Source organism: Pristis pectinata, chromosome 17 (genome assembly GCF_009764475.1).
Source record: "Pristis pectinata isolate sPriPec2 chromosome 17, sPriPec2.1.pri, whole genome shotgun sequence".
NCBI lineage: Eukaryota > Metazoa > Chordata > Chondrichthyes > Rhinopristiformes > Pristidae > Pristis > Pristis pectinata.
In genome coordinates this window covers 10,227,806-10,248,320 of record NC_067421.1, presented here as the reverse complement: position 1 = coordinate 10,248,320, position 20,515 = coordinate 10,227,806, and the positions used below count along the sequence as shown (strand labels likewise).

At 41.6% G+C, this 20,515-nt stretch overlaps 1 protein-coding gene across 1 annotated transcript; it reads right to left on the bottom strand.

Annotated features, from left to right (window-relative positions):
• Window positions 1-7,434: 7,434 nt before the first annotated feature.
• On the bottom strand, window positions 7,435-9,881 carry LOC127579654 (immunoglobulin lambda-1 light chain-like). The gene is made up of 3 exons (XM_052032583.1): window positions 9,772-9,881; window positions 9,309-9,668; window positions 7,435-7,969 (listed from the first exon to the last, which is right to left on the bottom strand). Exons 1-3 carry the CDS (start codon window positions 9,851-9,853, stop codon window positions 7,641-7,643), a joined length of 771 nt encoding a protein of 256 aa, XP_051888543.1. The 5' UTR covers window positions 9,854-9,881; the 3' UTR covers window positions 7,435-7,640.
• Window positions 9,882-20,515: the final 10,634 nt, after the last annotated feature.

The window sequence follows — 20,515 nt, the reverse complement described above, 5'->3', positions numbered from 1 at the left end:
GAAATAAAAAGGTAATCTGACACATTTTAGCGTTTCTGTAAGCACGTCAAATGTAATCATTTTGTCCGTTCCTTATTGCACCACAATAAAATGTTGTTCTCACCTAACAACATTCGAACATAAGAAAGAGGCTGGAGTACCGCCATAGGTCCATTCCAGCCCAACCCACTGCATATTCCTGCCTCCAATAAGATCGCGGCTTATTGTGCCTTTTGCTTATTTTCCTGCTGATCCTATATTGATGATCCCCATGGTGTTCTAAAACATACCAGTCTCACCACTGAGTACACTAAGTGACTGGTTATTCTCAGTTCTGTGAGGGAGGAATTTTGAAATTCTCGATACAAAGAGAATCTCCACTTTTCAGTGCTAAATCAGCCGATCTTATCCTGAGACTGTTCTCCCAAATTCTGGATTTAACAGCAAGAGGAAAGGTCTTCCAAAATCCATCTTGTCAAACAAATTGATAATCTTGCATGCTGAAATGAGATCGTCTCTCGTTCTGCTTAACTCCAGTAACGTTACACCAGCCTTCGTAAATGCATGGTAATAGGATTTCACTCCAGGGCGTACTCCAGTAAAATTATCCTGTATTCATTACAAGGCATGCATTTACTTTCTTAGGTAAAGGGAAGCAAACTGCATTCAGTGCACCAAATGTGTTCTCATGAACACCCAATGCAATTTTGGCACGACATTTAATAAAGGCCACTATATTACAATTGGACATTTGTAATTGGATTACAATTACATTCAATTCGGACATGAAATTACATGAGCGAAATTAATATTAAATATTTCCATCTGAGAAATTAAGGAGGGAAGTGCAAAAATTTAGCTCTGGGAGAAGATGTCAAAATATCGACCTATTGACTGTTCAGATAATTATAAATTTCAACATATGACATGATTCAACCCTCTGCAACATTACAATACAGATCCGATCTGCTCTGCAATGTCATCTACTCTAGATTTGGAAGTCTGGAGGCATGGGGGTCTGAACATAATTGTGAATCGTCAACTGATTCGTAAAATCACCAACCTGAATTGATAACTCTGATTTTCTCTCCTCGGAGGCTGTCCGTCACGCAGAGCATTTCCGGTTGCAGGATCCATAGTATTTTGATCCAGAATTTTCAAAACGAGTTATGTCTTATTCAGAAGCGAATGTATGGCAAGAATGTACGGGAAGAATGGGTGAATGGGATTTGGTCCGAGTTAGGGCACAGGCAGCAAAGATTTATATGACCTCAAGTTTGGAAGTGTAGCAGGAGAAAGGGCAGCTTGTGTTGCATTGGGAACGAGTGGGAAAGATCAGAAGTGTGAAACGGGGTCATACCTGCCATGTCGCCCATTTCATTAGTTCCATTATATCCTCTGGGAATCTGTTAAGATAATCCTACTGTGTTTTCAATATCTATGTTAACTAACAATGGTGTGTCAATCAAATAAGGAGAGGCTCAGAACTGGAACCCTTTCATTTCCAGAATTTTGAGGAATCTAACGTACTTCATTGAGATGTACAAAATACAAAATGATGTAAAGAGTGGGTGAAGTAGCGTGCTTCCTCTGGCTAAGGCCACAGTTTCGAACTAAGTGGTGGGACATTTACAACTTAAATGCGGAGGAAATTCTTCGCTCAAGGGGTAGTGAGGTAGACAGCCCGACATTCGTGCGCCGATCCCATATACCGTGATCCTATTAAAATCCAAACATCTATCGATTGGCCTTGAATATACTCAGCAAATGAACCTGCACGAGCCACTTTGCTAAAAAAATCCACATATTGGGTGGCAATATTTCTCTTTATGGTCTCGAATCGTCTGCCTTTAACTTGAGAAGTCTGTTCCTGGACGCCTCAGCAGGGAGCAAAATCATCCCTGCTTCTATCCTCTCAAGAATTTTGAATGATTCAGTGAAATGTTCTCTCACTCTTCTGAACTTCAGAGAGTTTAGATTTCGCCTGCATAATCTCTGCTGATAGTTTGAACCCCTTATCCCAGATGGCAATCAGATGAACCTTATCTGCACTCCTTCTCTAGCAGGTACATCTTTTCTTTGATACGGTTTTAAGACCGTCATATAACATGCCAGATATGTTACCATTACTGTCCTGTATAATTACAGAAGGGCATCTTTACTCTTATGATCATATCCTCTTCTTCATTTCTTCATCCACACGCTTTTGTTACTTTTTTTTTGTAATTTGGGTTCACCGACATCCAGGTCCCCCTGAACACCGACATCGTTCAAGCTCTCATCCTTTGAAACGTGCTCCACCTCTTTATTTTCTTTTGCCAAAATACATGGCCTCGCGTTTACCGCGTAATATTCTAATTCCCACACGCTTTTATTCACAACATTGTATATTCACACGGCACCTCACTGCATCCTCCTCAGAATGAACACAACCAAACAGTTTTATTTTGTCATCACCAACTTGGACATGTTGCACTTGGTCTCCTTTTCCAAATCATTGATATAGATTGTGAACAGTTGGTGTGGTAGCTCCAATCCTATCTGAATAGCCACTAAGTGCCAAACAAAACGATCCCTTAATTCCTATTCCCATGACTGATCCTTAGTCCGTGTTAGTGTATTGTCTCCAATACAGTGTTTTATTTAGTCTTGACGAATCGTCTGTTGTTAGTCTTCTATTTGAAGGCCTTCTGAAAGTCCAAATACAGCACTTCCATTGATTCTACTTTCTGCGTTCTGCTAAAACAGCTTCCAATAAACTCCAACAGAGTTGTGAACGTCAATTCCCATCTACAAATCCACGCCGATTCTGTCCAACCCTATTATTATTTTCCAAGTGCCCTCTTATCGGTTCCTTAATTATAGATTGCTATTTTATTCTCCTGCTGATGTGAAGTTGAATAGCCTGTAGTTCCCAGTGTACTCCCTGCCTCATTTGTTTAAATGGTGAGGATGTAGTCGCTACCTCAGAAACAATAGCAAGCGCTTTAGAATCTAGGGAAGTTTGGAAGATGACATCAACAGCATCCGCCATCTCTATCGACACCTCCTTTAAAATCTTGAGGTGCAAGTCATCAGATCTCTGGGGTTGATTAGCTTTTAATTCTCTTAATTTCTCCAATACAATTTCCCCATCAATGCTAATTTGTTTCAGCTCCTCGTTCACTCCATACCTGCTCTTCACTGGTTCTAGGATTTCGGCGCTTTCTTCTGTGAGGAAGAACAAAACATATGATATAAATTTCCCTGTAATTTCCTTATTCCTAGTATTCTTTCTCCTATGTTACTCTGGAAGGAACCCAGAAAAACTTTGGTTTTTATTCTCCTTCTTACACAATTAAGAAGACTTCAGAAATGTATCCTTTTCCATTGATTACTCTTATATTCTACTTTGCTATTCTTTATAAGTGTTATGCTCCTCCTTATCCGAGTTCTAGTCCTTTTTAAATCACCTTTGGAAACGTTGTAAACGATTGTTTTGACGTGAAGCCATGGGATTAGTATACTTAGGTATTTGATGCTCTGCATGGACATAGTTGGCTGAAGGACTTGCTTTTGAGCTGTATGACGTCATACTTCTCTGACTATTTTTTGTTCGACCACTTCGACTGTTGGACTTCTATGCCTTAAAGGCATGTATATCTGTTTTAAGTATCTATTAATTATTTAAGTTTTAGCCGTACTTGTCACACGATTTAATGTGGTTTCTCAACTACAATTATCAACGCACATTTGAAATTTTAGTTCATTTCACTGATTTAAGATCAAGTAAGTCACTTTAAATCTTTTTATGACATTTTATTGTATTGTGATCACTCTTCCCAAAATGTTGCCTTCATCGCTCGGGGCATTGAGTATTACAGTTCTGGTGGCTCCATTAAAGAATGGATATGGAGGCACTGGAGGGGGGGGGGGCGGGGTGGGGCGGAGGTTGCAGACGAGGTTCTCCAGGTTGCTATGTGGATTAGAGAGTATTGACTTTAAACAGAGGGTGGACAGAATTGGATTGTTTTCTCTGGAGCGGCGAAGGCTGAGGGGAGACCTGATAAACGTTTACAAAATTATCAGAGGCATAGATAGGGTAGATAGTGAGAGTCCTCTTCCCAGGGTAAAATTATCAAATACTACAGGGCTCAGCTTTAAGGTGAGGGGGGGGGGGAATTTAAAGGAGAGTTTTTTTTACACAAAGAGTGGTGGATGCCTGGAACGCGCTGCCAGGGGTAGTGGTAGAAGCAGACACGATAGTGGCGTTTAATAGACAGTTATATTTATTCATGAACATGAAGGAATGAATGGATATGGATCATATACGGGTAAACGGGATTCGTTTCATTCCGCAACATGGTTGGCACAGATATCGTGAGCCGAAAGGCCTGTTCCTGCGATGTGCTGTACTGTTCTATGATTTACGTAACTTTCTAGGTAACTAATAAGTCATTTCTCATTGCACATTACGAAAATGATTATAGATGGCTCCCTCATTGCTCACAAGATGGCGATTTAGTAATACCTTGCTTACGTGACATTTTATTCTGCACCATTGTGAAATTTGTCCGCACAACATAAATGCAGTTTGAAGTCCAGCACGATTATTGTATTACCCTTGTGAAATGCACCTTCAAACCTGTTGATTTTCTGAATTATCATGCTTTCTTTTTATTGAGTTATCCCATCCCTTATAATCAGGCTTACACTATTCCTTGTCCAGTTTGCCTATCGTTCTGAAAGCTAAATATTCTGCAATATTTAAATCTCAAATTGTATTACTTCGGAACCGCGCTTCTGTCACCGTTATTACGTCAGAACTATTATTTCTTATTTTGCCTTGGAATAGGTAATGCATTCATTCACCTGGAGAACCTTCAACAACGTCTTTTATCATATTCTCCTGCTCTGGCTCCCAGTGGATATGATTCTATCCCTTTCCGATAGACTTATTACCCATCTTCACACCATGGCTGTTAGGTTGTACTAATTGTTTACATTTTTGCTCTTAATTAATCGATCTTGTTAGAAATGTTGCATGCATTCAAATAAAGGATCTTGCCCTTTAACCATTTCCCCTCTCCTGACTCTAATTGTCGATATATTCCGATGTTTCTATGCTCTCTCCATTCCTGACTGACTCTGGTTATCGATACTAATTTTGCAACCCTGCAGTGCGACCTTCTCCTTGTTCCTAAACTTCCGCACCAGAACAATAGCAGCAACCCTTTCCATTTTCCAGCCCCACTGTAACTACTTAGGTTACGGCGTTATCCGGAGTCATGGTTGTTTAATCCATCAGGGCAGTGATCACCACTTGATTCAATAAAGCCCAGCCTAATGGAAGAACTTCCTGCGTTGAAACCCATTTCCTCCACATCAATATTTGAGACACAATTCAACTATCTGATCTAACGGGTCCTATATCAATTTGTATATGGCTCAGTTAGTAATGTAGAGATTATTACCTTTGCGGTTCTGTTTCTTTTTAAAGATGGACCTTGCGATCACATCCCCTTAACAGAATTTATCACTCTGTCCTGTCTATGTTGTCGATTCCCACATGGAACAGAACAGCTGAACATTAACCTCCCACTACAAGATCCCCTGCCGAACAAATAGACGCCCTTAATCAACATCACGTTTGGGACTAACGCCCATGGCTGCAGACGACATCTCTTCCCCTAACCCTACTGTTCCTCATGCCTGTAGCTCAGCACTCCTCCAACTTGAATGGCCCCTGTACCATGGTAATGCAGTCAGTTTGCTCATCACTGCTGCAGCCTCTGCTCCCATCCACACACTGCAAAGAACTCATACCTTAGATAATCGCAAGTGTTGGGCCTATTCAGCACAATCTTCTCACCCCTGCACCTACCTCACATGTGGCGACACCTTCCCATCGCTCTTCCCTGCCCATTTGTTCAGTACATAGTCTAATGGTTGTGACCAACATTTGGTACAAAGTACACTCTAACTTTTCTCTTCCTGTATATATCTCAGCATTCGAATCCTCGACTCCAACTCCTCAACTCTGAGCCCACCTTACTTGAGCTAAAATACTTACTGCAGATGTAGTTGCCATGTCAGACAATGGTTTGCATCCGCTCGCACATATTGCAGCCAAAATACCTAACCCGCAGTGCCTGTCTGAAACGTATTCATTTATTTAACGAACTGAATTGGTTTAATTAAATTAAATTATTTAAGTGTAACCTTACAGCGTTGCCAACGTCCATAACTCATTACTGTGCGGAGTCTGTAGACATTGCACTCAGTGGTCACTACACATTGGGCTAAACGAGTCCTTTGGTCAGCAGAATCCACAGACTTAATTTCCCAAGTACATAAGTTCACCACTCTTATATGTTTCGTGAAACGCTTCACATAAAAATAATTAAAGTAATGTTTCTTCTGATTTTTTTTCTGTTATAAGTATGTTCCCAAAACCATTATGATCCTTTTGTGGCACTCGCCAGTCTCCCAGTCACAGTCAAAAATGGCGACGTTACTTCTCATTCCTTCCTCTGGACCTAACCTCGCCTATCGCTTGGTGAACTATTCAACCTTTTAGCATCATCTCTTTCCAATAATCCACGTTGATGGGGCTGCTGAGGACTTGCTCAGATTGCAATGATTTATCTCACCATACAACTACATTGGAAGAGACTGTTCGGCCCATTAAGGTCCACTGGTCTCCAGGCAGCAGTCCCTTTAATCACATCCCCCGTCCCCTTATTTCCCTGCATCCCTGCTACTTATTCTCTCACACACATCCGTTTAGGTTCTGCTTGCCATTAAGAGAAAAATTACAGTAGACAAGTAACCTACCCACAGATGTTTGGGATGTGGGAGGAAAACGATGCGCCCGGAGGAATACGATACAGTGACAAGGAGAACATGAAAACTCCACATAGGCTGCACTGGGGGTCAGGACAGTGCTCCATAACCCCGTAGTTGTGAGGCAGGGCTTAGCTGGAATTGTTTTTAATTGTATGCCGGTACCGTAGAGTTTATTAGCAGCAATGGTTCACACCCGAGGTTCACTCAGTGCCTACCGAGTGAAGTCCCTGTAACGTGTGCACTTTTGTATAAAATGGAAATCGTGGAATATATTTTTTGGGCATATTTTGTACCATGGTTCGGCAAGGAAGGATCGTCCAAACCCGGAGAAACCGGTTCTGGCGCCAGAACAATTCCGTTTCCATCGAATCTCCAAAATAAAACTGGCGTGGAAAATCGAAACCACCGCCAAGGAGTTCGATCCGAACGTATGAACAGTAACTTTCATCAGCGATTTCCATTTAATTTGATACCTATGTCTGGGAAAACGATTGATGTTGAAGTAAATAATTTTAAAGTAGCTTTGGCATTGAAAAAACGAGCAAGGTAAACTAAAAAGTAAAATGGCAATCATTTAGATAAAACACACCCAACTTTGATTAAAGAATATCGACAATTTTACCGCCGTTGTGAATGAAATGTGATTGTATTAATCAATGTGGAAGCCATTTCTATTACATTTAAGATACGAGATACAGTGAAAGGAACAAAAACGAAATCGTTTTAATTGTCCCGACATTTGCAAGATAGCAGTGGAAAGGAATGCATTGTGAATAACGTATTGTCCTCCCCGATCTTAAATAACAGCGCCCACCGGGAAGGCGGCCTCTCCTTTACTCGCAGCCTGATCGCTGGATGCTTCGCTTCAACTGAGACCCGAGAGACTCGTGTGTAACTCCGCAAGTGTACTCTTCATGTGAATTCCACTCGGAGGCGGTCAGGGTGAGGTAACTGCTCAGGCTGTAGGTGTTGCCGCTGTCGCGGACGGTTCGGGTTGTCTGGATTCCAGTCTCCACCACCTTGCCGTCTGTACTCCAGGAAACCTCCACCGATCCAGGGAAAAAATTATTCACCAGACAGACCAGAGTCGCCATCTTTCCTTCAGTGATCTGCTTGGACGCCGGCGGGAGAAGGGAGACCGAGGGGCTGGACAATTCTTGGGCTGTAAAGGAAAAACATTTAAAGGTTGGCGAAGAACTAAATAAAGGTAAATGAAGTATATCAGGCCTCAAACTACAGTTTTGTTGCTGGTTTACCTGTCTTCATTTAGTCACCACAAAACTTGAAAAGTGGCCTACATCAAACGAACAAAGGTAACCAGTACATAAACGATACGTTATGGCAGTCACTGATCTTGGCTGGCATTGTAGCGCGGGATAAGTGGTGCGCGTCCGACGTTTCATTTACAATCCCAATGGCAATGGAAATAAAAATCTATTCTCATACTCAATTTTCTCAGGTTCTGTTTCATTTGCTCCCATAAAATGGTCTCATCTACTATCATGGCAGTTCTGTGGCAAGCCATGAATGTTGATGAAGATTACACACTTTGTGGAGCTGACTCTGACATTTATATGGATATTCACAGAGTTCCGGCCAATTTTCAAACCTCTTGGCAAATTCAGAGAGAACGAAATCTATAATTAAGTTGTATTTCACTATCTTCATAACAAGACATTACTTCACCCCAGTCACATTCTGTTCTCATTCCACAAACAGTGTCTCCCCAACTGATGGTAGTTTTTGTAAGTCATTTTATCGTGGACCTTAGAAAGATGTTGCCTTTGTACCTGTTCTGCTCAGTGTTGACTTAAACGTGATTTCGGAACGAGATGGGTGAACCTGTTGCTGACTCACTTTCGCTAATTTAACAACATCGCAAAAGCCTCCCGATGTAAGTCATGCGTATGCGATGAAACCCCACCACATAGATGTGAGCGCGTTATAGACCAACAACTCAGGGCAGGGTTGAGAGAATGCAGCAGGGTCAATGAACCAAGGACCGGTTTGCACTCTCACGTGGGACCAGCAGTAGGAAGGTTGGTCATTTACCTTCATAGTTGGTGCACCTTGTATCTTTATCCAAGATATGAGGTTTAAATTATCTGGCTCTTTTAAAAAGAGTGTAATTGCCTGCAAAATGCGGGCAAACCTGGAAGCTGCGCCTTTTTGTAAACTCCGATACAAGAATTAAATTACAATTCAAAGGGGAAAGGAAGGAGGAGAATATTTAGTCTTTGCATCTCAGATCGAGGCTCCGTCTAAAAACGAACTATTTGCAATGAGTATTTCAATTGATAAAGACCTAACACAATGAAGTCGGAACCCACCGAGTTCTCCGTCAGAACAGCAGAAGTTAGATACGACTGCCCCATAAAACGTCAAAATGTGTTGTGAAGTTCAACAATCTGGGATACCGGATTTTCAATGTTCATGAATGCGCTGATTGTGGATGTAAGCATAAGAACCTCGCTTTTACCGGCATGAAATAAAGTACTTACTTAATATCGTCAGTTTCGTCCCGGTCCCGAAAACATAGGTAGAGATGGAGCCTACCCACACGGCGCAGTGGTAGTTCGCTTCATCCTCTGCTTGGACCTGGCTGATGGTCAAACATCTGGTGTTGGTTGAAGAGTCACTTTTGCCCGAGAATCGACCTGGAGTACTGGATCCTCTGCTTACAGTTTGAGAATTGTGGTGCAGAATATACCGAGGGGGAGCATCCTCAGACTTCTGCTGGTACCAGTCTATATCAGCATTTCCTAAACTGACGCCTCTCACAGTACAATATATTTCGACATTTCCTCCCGGGGCAGTAGAAACAGACGGCGGTTGGCTTACGGTAACTTGCGCTTTTGTATCTGTGGGGGAAAGGGGAAACTTAAGACACTTCAGCCACTGTCTAATGCTGTGCTCCAAACGTTACTCACAATGCGCCCAACAAGGAAACGTTAACATACTTACCCGAGACTAGAAACACCACCAGAGTGACAACGCCAAGACTATTAAACATTGTGAAGAATGGAATAAACCCAGAATTGCCCATGGTACCCTAAAGAAATGGTCAATTATCTGCGTCCCAGTCCCCTTTTATCAGCCCTGTGAACAAAGGTCCAAATTTATGCAAATCGTTAACCGTTTCGCAGAATGCAATTGGAGCATCTGAACTGATGACACGTGATACTCAACCCTCTGTAAGGAATGACGTCAGTCTTCCAGACACAAGGAACAAAACAATTCAGAGCACGGAGTTCTGAGATACTGTTGACAGGGTTTGTTCTATATTATAGATTTATTATTCATGTTGGCTTTTATTTGCCCTTTGTAAAATAAAACGTCACGTTGCTAATGCATAAAACAGACGGGTACTTGATGAGAATCAAATAAGGTGGAGTTCAGATAAAGCATTCTTAGATGTCGGGTTGCTAATTTTGCATTTGATTTTAACTGTATAATATTAACAACGTTCTGTTCTTTTCCATTTTGAATTGCGATTAAGAATATTGTGATCAAACTGAAATGCTGAGACCAATAGTACGGAACAAGGTGGATTACCTTGCTGGAACCTAAGTGATATTTGATTTGCCTTGTTGTTTTGCGGGATCATTCACACTAACAGAGCATTTGGGGACTGCACTTTCCACTTCCAGTAATTCTTAACTCATGTGCCCAAAGGATACTTCTGATTTAATTTTGATGTTACACCATAAGTTTTGGGAACACCAAACGAATGCTATTCCAGCGCATTAATTTAATGCCGAGGTTGAGGCAATTGATTAAAACCCCTGCCGTTTATATGCAATGTTATTGAAAATGGGATGATTATTATCTATGCAAGTTAACCCAGGCAAAATGCAGATGATTCTCACGGGGACGTACGGGATACGTGTGGGAATTATATTTCACAGTTTCAACATTAGGGCTTAGCCTTTCAGGACAGCGATAAGGAGAAATATCTTCAATTAGAAACTAGACTATCTTTGTAATTATCTACGCAAGGGGGCTGTGGAGGTTCTGTCCCTGAAGATATTCAAGAAAAGGTTAAACGGATGTTCAGGGAATCAAGAGATGTGTGATTATTGCAGAAAAGAGGCGCTGAAGAGAACGACACATCATGATCTTATTGAATGATCGAGCAGGCATGAGAGGTTGAATAGTCTACTTTTTCTTCCGTAGTTAGAACGCTTACCTCAAATGATGTTGCGTGGTTGACGTGTGAAATCAGAGTTTAACACAGATCTGGGCACGATTGTTCGAGGACTGATGGACCGACTGCTACTTTCAAGGACTGGACGGAAGTGGCAGGCATTTATGAAGTGAATGGCATTAAAACCGGGAGAAAAGGAAAACCGGCTTAGGAGTCCCACTCACCCTTTGACACTGGAGCGATTATTTGACTCATCGCCTTTGTTACTCCCTCCACAGATCTGCCTAACCTGCTGAGCATTCATTCAATTGTCTACTTTTTTACACTAGAGAGAATCAATTGAAAATTTTAAATAATCTGGAGCCACTCGAAGTCGAAAATCAAAACAGGAAAATACTGGGAACACTCAGCAGCTCGGGTAGCAGCTGCGGAAGGATAAACGACGTTGAGGTTCCAGGTCGAAGATCCTTCGTCCTCTCTTGCTGGCGCTACTTTACTGTACAGTAGGGCTCACATGTTTGACTTTGCATAGCAATAATAAAACAGCCTCTTGTGGCAATTGACACGCTTGATAGTTCTGCCTTTCCATGTCTTGTATCCTCCTCCTTCGGGAAACCAATGTCCTCCATCTCTTCTTTTGCGGCCTCGACTTCTTTCTCCTCCTGGACTTCTACAATTTGATTAAACGTTTTGTAACGCTTTATGAAAGTAATGATTAAGCAGCTGAATTCCTCTGCAGATGATCTCCTCGGTAATATTGGTCTTATCTTACCTTTGTCCTATCCAACCCCCACCCCCACCCCCTGCAGCTTAAAACTAACTAGTTTGATCTCTTCCCTGTTCCAACAAAGAGTCTTCGACGTGAAACATTAACCCATTTCGCTCTGCAGAGACGCGGCCTGGCCTGCTGAATATTTACATCTTTTCCTGTTTTTATTATAAAAGCTCCTTCTTCGCTTTTGACCTGCAGTATTAATTCGCCATTTGAAACCTTTGATGAATTTTATTTAAGTAGACTTTCCTCATATGTTTTGCTGAACACATTTGGCAGTGTTGCACCCCACAATTATCTTCATTGACCTCTCCAGCATTTCCATTTTGATATAGTTCCTTTTCTCATACGTCGCAAATGAAAAGCTCTTTGAAAGCCCTTTGGACAGAAGCAGTTTACTGAAAGCCAGATGTCAGTAAGTAGAAGATGTGAACGGAAATAATTCCAGGTTTTATTTTTTCAATTAGGCCGCACGTTTCATTCATCTATTGGGATGACACATTTGTCATTCAGCAAGACAGAAATGAATATCACAGCTCCCGCTCCACTGCACGCAGGCTCGAAGTATGAAGTGTGGCAGCTGGTGACGTCAATCCTTGTAAAAGTTGCCATGTCAAATTCAGCTGCTCCAACCAATCCTGCCCTTGGCTCAGCAAATACCGAGGTAACGTCTCTCTGGAAGCCCCAGTTTTTATAAGCGGGAACATTACCGCCTCCCAACGACCAACTGTCACTTACCCAAACCAAGGTTGTTAATATTCTTGATCCATTGGACAAATTGAAAAAGTGTATGTTCGCAAAGCTGACCTGGATCGTTCCAAGGGATAATAGTCCACCAATTAATCAAAACCATGACGGGTTGTTTGTTTAGAAGGAAGGAACGCAAGAGCTGGCGTCTCAGCTGGAATTAGTTCTGACAGGTGCAATCCGGAAATATTATAGATCTATACTGTATATATCTCTTTTATATATATCTATACTACATATAAACTGAATGACTGAACAGGCAGGAGTGGAAAGGACACCCAATAACGATCTCAACAAGAGTGGCATCACGACCACTAGAGCGGCAGAAAGTAGCAACCGTACTAGGTAGGTACAACACCCTTGTGCTCATCACCTGATATTACGGTTATTAACAGGCAAGGAGAACTATCGTTGCAACGATATACAAACGACGAAGCGCATGTAAGATTGCCATGGTCACAAAATAAGTTGGAGAAGGTGCCATCGTTACAGAGCTTACGTCTGTAGCGGTCTCAGAACGTAGGTCTTAAGGAAAGTCCCTCTCCAAAATAAATGTCATTTCAACAGAAAACGATGCTAACATTGTCGATAGATCCTGAAACAAAACCCGCGGTGAGGACGTGCTGGCCCTCTTTCAAAACTCATGTTGGGAGTCAACTGGCCAATCAGAAATGAAAGGACAAAAAAAAAATGCTCAGCGAATACGACAAAATGTGGGCACTTCTTTACTGTTAATTAATTACAAAGTCAAGGCATCACTTTTTATTTATTCCTCTGCAACGTCACAATATATGGCTCAATATTTTATGAAATATCACCTACTCCAGGTTTCCACGTTTCTCTTTGATTTGCCAGATATAGCAGGAAACTATTTCAATATTACTTTCACATATCTGCCTGGTCAAGTCTTGTAAGGATTTTGATTATTTCAATGAGATCACACCTCTTTCTTCTAAGCTCCAGAGAGTTTAGGTACAGCTTACTTAACCTCTCTTCATGGGATGAACTCCTAATCTCAGATGCCAAACGGACGAATCCCCTTTTCATTTCATCGCATGCGTATCCTTCATTGGAGAGGGATTTAAAACCCGTTTACATTATTCCAGGTGCCGTCTTGTTAAGATGCGATATGATTCATTTATTTACCACCATAACCTCTTGCCTTCCCAGCTGCTTGGTGTTCATTCACATTGACTCTCCGTGATTCCTACAGAGATCCTCAATTGCCTTCTGATACTGACATCATAATCTATTGCTTTAAATTTCAATTCGTATGGATGGTTACTTCATGGTCAGCAAGGAAATAGGGGAACGAAGGGCCTGCTTCTGCGTGCAATGAGTCTAAGGCTTTCTTACTATCTTTTACTGGACCACTTCTCCTGTTGGACTTCTGTGCCTTAAGTTGATATTTGTTGTTTGTATCAGTTTTTTTTAAAGCAGACCAACTTGTTTAATGTTATACCTTTTAGTGTGGATTCCTAAACTTCCATTGTCAATTCACACCTCACAATTTCTTCGTACACCGATGTGAAATTGAATAAAGTACCTTAATCGCTTTACCACATTTTATCGTACTTTGAGCATTCTTCCCTTAAGGTCTCTTAATTTCTAAATCATTAATTAATTATTTCTGATTGCACAGTGCTAAGTCTAGTAAAGTCTGTTCTCTCATTGCTCTATTTATATTCTGAGCTAACAGCATCTCACATACAATCAAATAACTTGTACTCTACAGAATTGCTAATTTCATTTGCCCATCCTAAATGTAGATTGAGATCTTGAGTGATTTTTCTTTTACCCTTGTTAAATGTACCCCCGCGACTATTACTACGACTATGGCATTCGTTAGCGACCCAAACGCATTGATTTTCTGAGCTATGATCCTTTCTTTCTGCGTAATCCCATCCTGTATAATCAGGGTTACATCTTAATTTTCCATTTTTCGTATTTCGTCTAAAAATTAAGTATTCTGGAAGATCTCATGCCTAACCTTGGTTATTGTGCAATCACAGGTCTGCCATGGCTGTTAGATCAGACCCATTTTTATGAAGTTATGTCTTGTTATGGATGCTGCATGCAGAAATATCTAATTCCCAGTCTTTGTTACTTTGCAACCAGGTCTCTCTCAGGGCTATTAAATCATAGCAATTTATTTATATTGGTGTCTTAATATGCGCGCTGTATGCATTCACATAACACGTTTTTTAAAACCGGGGTTCCTTGCTCTGGCTCTAATTGGAGATATACTCTTTTAAGTATATGTTTCAATTTCTGATAATTTTAATAACAATCTTACGACCAGGGCAGTTAGATTATACCAATTTATGTACATGCTGCCCTTCATTCATCTGTCTTGTTACAGATGTTGCATGCATTCAGGTAAAGAGTTTTGGCCTTTTACCATTTCTCCTTTTCTGGCTATGTTTCTGTGGTCTGTCCCTGCCTGGTTATCATTACGAATTTTACTACCCTGAACCAGTGCCTAGTTTTCTCTTAACACTTCCGTCAGAATAACACTCATCTTCAACAACCTACCCCCAGCCCCCACCATCACGCCAACTATTTAGTTTATAGCATTATCTAAAGTCCTTGTTACTTAATTCACTGGGACAATGATCGCAACCTGATTCAAGCCCATTCCAATGGAAAGACTCTCTCCTTTCCCAGCATTGATACCAGTGCCCCACGAGATGAAAGTCATTGCTGCCTGTGTGGATTTTGCACGTTCTTCCTGTGAACGCGTGAGTTTCCTTCGGGTATTTCGGTTTCCGACCACACGCCAAAGACACGCTTCACTTGCAGTTTACTTGGGCACCATAAATTGCCCCGAGTGTTCAGGTAAATGGTAGTACCTAGCGAAGCTGATAATAATGTGCGAAGACTGACAATAGGATCAATGTAGGATTAGTGTAAATGGGTGGTGGTTTGTCTCCGTGGACTCGTTGCGCCGAAAGTTTATTTCCGTGCTATACGTATGTCTCTATGACTCCTAAATCCTTTTCAAACAGAGCAGATGCCCTTAACCTTGGCAACAATCATCTGGGGACTTACACTTGCGACCGAAAACAACCGGATCTCCTTACCAAATCCTACTATACCCAACCACATGCCGAACCTGAATGATCCCTGTCCAACGGTTTTGGGGCCAGTTTGCTCATCCTTTCTGCAGACTCATTCACAGAGACTGCAACGACATCATACTCGTTTGACAAATTTAAGTTCTGAGACTCTCCAACGCAGCTTGCTGGACCCCTGTACCTACCTTACAGGTAGGCAAACCTTCCTCTTCCTCTTGCCAGTCCATTTCTGCAGTGCTGTGAGCAACTCTTGGTACAAAATGTCCACGTAACGTTCCGCATGCATCTCTGCATTCGAATGCCCGACTCCAACTCCTCAACCCTGAGGCCACGCTACTTGAACTGAAGATCCTACTGCCCATGTAGCTGCCATGGATCACGGCGGTTTTCGTCAGCTCTCATATGAGGTAGCAACGGTATATTCCCTATCCTACACTGCCTACAATTCCAAAAAAGAGTAAAATACTAGAAAGTAATTAAATAGAACAATGTTCAAGTTAAGATTAGTAGGTCGGTAACCTTGTGAACTGGACTTTAGCTATATAAAATTCATATCGATCTATTCTGTTATCGATTGCCATTGGGAGTATTATGGGTCAAATCGAAGGGCTGGGACGAAGAGTACAGAACCAGATCGATTGTCTAGGTGCAACATAAACTATATTCACATTATCCACTCTAACAGAGCAGATGAGGATCGTATTGTCTGGTTCAATATCTATTCCGAACCGTTTACATGTCAAAACGGTACCAACTCAAAATATATCTTTTGGCTTGCTTTTGATATAACACGATTCTAAAGGAATGCTGGACAAATGCAACTCCAGTCCACCATTTTAGTGCAGGAGTTGAGGCAGTAGACTGAAAACTCGATATTTATTACGCAATATTAATTAAAATATACAGTAAGTACCTGTAGAAATTAAAAGGCAGAACACTTACTTGAAATCACTTCAAATTACGTCAAAAACCGTCCTGCTCATGTGGAATTTGTTGCATTCAGTGGGATTGTAAGTAAGCATTTTAAGGCTGAATCAATTAATTTCAGGCAGGCAAGATGTATCGTTAATGGAAATAATATCAAGAGAAATGTAAAAGCGTCTGCCAATGCGCCGTTGTCCTCATGTGCTGCAGCTGTATAACTAGACGCCCTTTAGTCTGCATGTGAGGGCCACCATTTTTTGTATAATTGCCTGGAAGTGTCGGGATCGGCCATTCAGTACTGAAGTGAGCAGCGTTTCCTTCACCCAGAAGATAGCGAATCTTTGGAATTCTTTACCCAAGAGAACTACAGAGGCCCAGTCGTTGAGAATGTTCCAAATAGATCAACAGACCTTCTTGGACAGTGTGAATTGTTGCTATTAAGCCCAGGGAAGGGGTCAGCTTGCGGTGAGTTTTACGTTGAAATCACGGTCTAAATGTGTTTTGATATGTCAGAAAAGAGAACAACATTTTCAAAGCTACTGTAACGACAACCACGTCTCAAACTCTACAACGTGAGTTGGGGGATATTTACCGGTATTGGTTGTGTAACCGTGTCACATGGCATTGTTTTCCTTTGTGCTAATAGCGACGATTCCATCAGCGTTAAGGCCAAGAGTTGTCAATAGGCATTTATAGTTTGGGGACAAGAGCTGCCGGCAATCCTGATTTCAACTTTACTGTCAAGGTAAAGTGCGCGCGCCCAGTTAATGGCTCAGCGAACAATGCACGAAATGCTTGGTCTCATCAACATTTTCTAGTGATCGCCACACCAAACTTCTCTCCCCGCCACAAACCTGGCTTATTTGAATGCACACATGGATTTGAGACATTAAAGTAGTGGAAATTAAAAACAAATGCAGACGTTGCAAGTCGGAGATAAAACAGAAAATGCGAGACGCGCTCAGCAGATCAGGCAGTATGTGAGAAAAAGAAACAGATTTAATTTTTGAGATCAATTTCTCCTCATCGGACAGGAAAAATTATAAAAAAGATAAAAGGACAAGTGTATATTATGTTAGGGAGAGGGATTGAGGCGATTAAAGCAAAGGGAAGGTCTATGATTGGATGGAGGCCAAGACCTTCCTGGTGAAACAATATTTTAGGAATCATCTGTTTACCGATGAACGAGGGAAATTATAAAGAAAGACAGAGGAAGTAAAAGAACACACTGGATCTGTGAAATGCACAACGCAGCAGTTGCTGGAAAATTAAAGCAAAACAAATTTCTGGAAATACTCAGCACATTAGGCAGCATCTGTGGGGAAAGAAGAATTTAGTTACGGTGGATGACTGGCTAGTTCTAACACAAAGAGGTAAAGCTGGACATCTGAAAGTTTGAGTTCAATATCGTCTCCTGAGAGCTACAACACGCGTAGACAGAAAAGGAGGGACTTTTCCTCGAAATTAGACAGGGCGTTGTATTAAAGTTCCGAGATAAAAGACAAGAGAGGTCAGAGTGAAAGTCGATTGGATAATTAAAGTGAAAAGCAGCAAGAGGTCGTGATGGAAAGGAAAGAGGTCTTCTGCAAGCTGCCAACCAATCTGCGTTGGCAAATGGTCAGCACCAAATGCAAGATATCAAATGCTCGAGAAACGGCACCTCAATCTTCCGCCTGGTTACGTTGCATCTCTTGAGACTCAAAACATACATTTAAAAAAATCAGATAACCAGCCTTTCCAGTTTTATGATGACTGCAATTACTGCAGTGGCATCGTATCATCCGGGCGGCCTAGGCTTTCTCACCATTACAGATATTCTTTTTGTTCTGTCCATCCGCCCTGCCCCTCTCTACAACTCAAAACCACTTTCTCACTTCTCTAGTTCTGACGAAGGACCATTGACATGAAATATTAACTCTTTTTCTCGCTCCACAGAATTCTGTCAGATCAGCTGGACGTTCCCATTAAATGAGTGCCTGTTCCAAGTTTTTACATGTTCGTGCATGAGGTCATCAAATCTGGCAATTAAACCACGACCTTGGTGGTCTTTAAGTTCAAAGGATAATGGTTAAGGGTCAAATGGTTAAAGGCCTAGATGTTGTTGGGCCTCGTGCTTGTGGTAAGAACTCCAATTATTGGGTGGTCGAAATGTTCTTACCTGGAGAAATGTTGCATTTCACCATTTTTAGTATCAAGGAACTGAGGCAACTATGCGAGTAGGTTTTGCAAAGGCGACTGTCAAATTTCGCAAAGATCATTGAACTACGCAATATGAGCAGTCAGCTACCAGATTGCAAGGGTGCCAGGAATCATGGTTTCCCTGGGAAAAAAAAAACAGGTCTGGTACAGAATGAGAGATCGTCAGTTACCAACCCCATCGTTGACCAGACAACTGGAATCTTCAAGCAGAAGTTTAGATGCTGCACCTGTTCGGAGGTCACCTGGTGTAACGGAGTGAGAGGGCGAACACATTTGCAATGACTTACTGCACGTTCCACTATTTGGCAGCCATAAAAAGCTAGATAGTGGTTCAAGGTCAAGCTTAGGAGAAAATAGAGAGGAAAGGTGGAGAGGAAGAGGAAAAAGAACAAGTAGAAGATGGTTCCAGGGTGTGCATGAAAGGCTTACAGATAGGCAGCCTCACTTGGCAGTACAGCTTATTGACATTGAACTGAACAACCATTTATTCCGTAGGTTCGGATTCATGCGGCAGTCCATCATCTGTACTCAACTGCTCCTGCATGAAAACATTGTAAAAGCAGAAAGGGTTTCAAGCACTACTCCACTACTATTCCTTCTATATATCAAAAACAAAACAATGAAACACGGCAAAGCTAATTGTAACAACAAAAAAGCACTTTAAGCGATCTTTCATAATCCAGTGCATCCATGAAGTGAAACTATAAAGACAGCAGTGGACAGACTGGACGGTGGCCAAGAACCAGAAGTTAAGTTGTCCTCCCGGGTACACTGAATAGTCAGTGGGCTGTTTTGGTCTTAAATCAGACTGTAATTTCTCAGCTTCTGCAACCTGATGCCAGCGATATTGATAACCATTGACACGGTACATTTGCCCTCGTTCTCGTAATCATCTACTAGTGTAGACCTGGCTGATTTCACAATGAACCTAGGCCGAGGAAACTTTTCCTACTGACCGAGGATGCCAGGACAGCGAATAAATATGATATCGACAATTTTTTTTAAAGCTGATCTGTTAAACAACATAGAGCACAGGCAAGTAATTTGATACCAATCAACAGTGAACGGCGGAACGGGGTTGATGAGTTGAATGGGCTATTCCTGAGTTATTCTGCTGAGCGAAATTTGCAAGTGAATTGACTCTTTCTTCTCTTTTTACCTTCATTGCGAATTGTTCTGATGTGATCGAAGCATAAATCGGGGCATGGCAAACTCACAACCTCCCCAATAGACCATGCGGTTCAGATTGAGAATATCGTGCTCCATAATTAAGGGAATTGTCTCACAGTTCGATAGAACAACAGACTGACATCGACCCAGGGACGTCCATCAGCAACCACTTCTTACCTGCGAAACAGAATCAATAAGGATGAGGATATACAACTGGCTGACTATGGCCCTCGGAGCTTCCAACATTGACTACATAGTCCATGAGCTGCCAAGGCTTCACGTCAGGCACGAGCAGCAAGGAAATCTGCACATTACACATTCTCTACTAATTTCCTAGCCTCCAGTACTCCATAATTGTGAAGACCACGTGAAGAACTGTGCCCGTATGATGATGAATCAGGGGCTGTTTGAGTGAATTTTCTTTTTATGCCAAAATGAAGATGGATAATATTAGAAATACTCAACAGTCAGGCAGAGTCATTGGAGAGAAACAGACTTCAGAATCAAATCTCTCCCCACTCATTTCGACGTAAGTGGATGAGGTTAATGACAAATTAAACTTGACAATGGAAAATAAGTGTGTCCGAGAATTGAAGGGAAGATCTTTGAAAGGGTGGAAGGCAGAAGACATTAAGTGTCAAAAGATGACTGCATTGAAACAACAGGACAAAC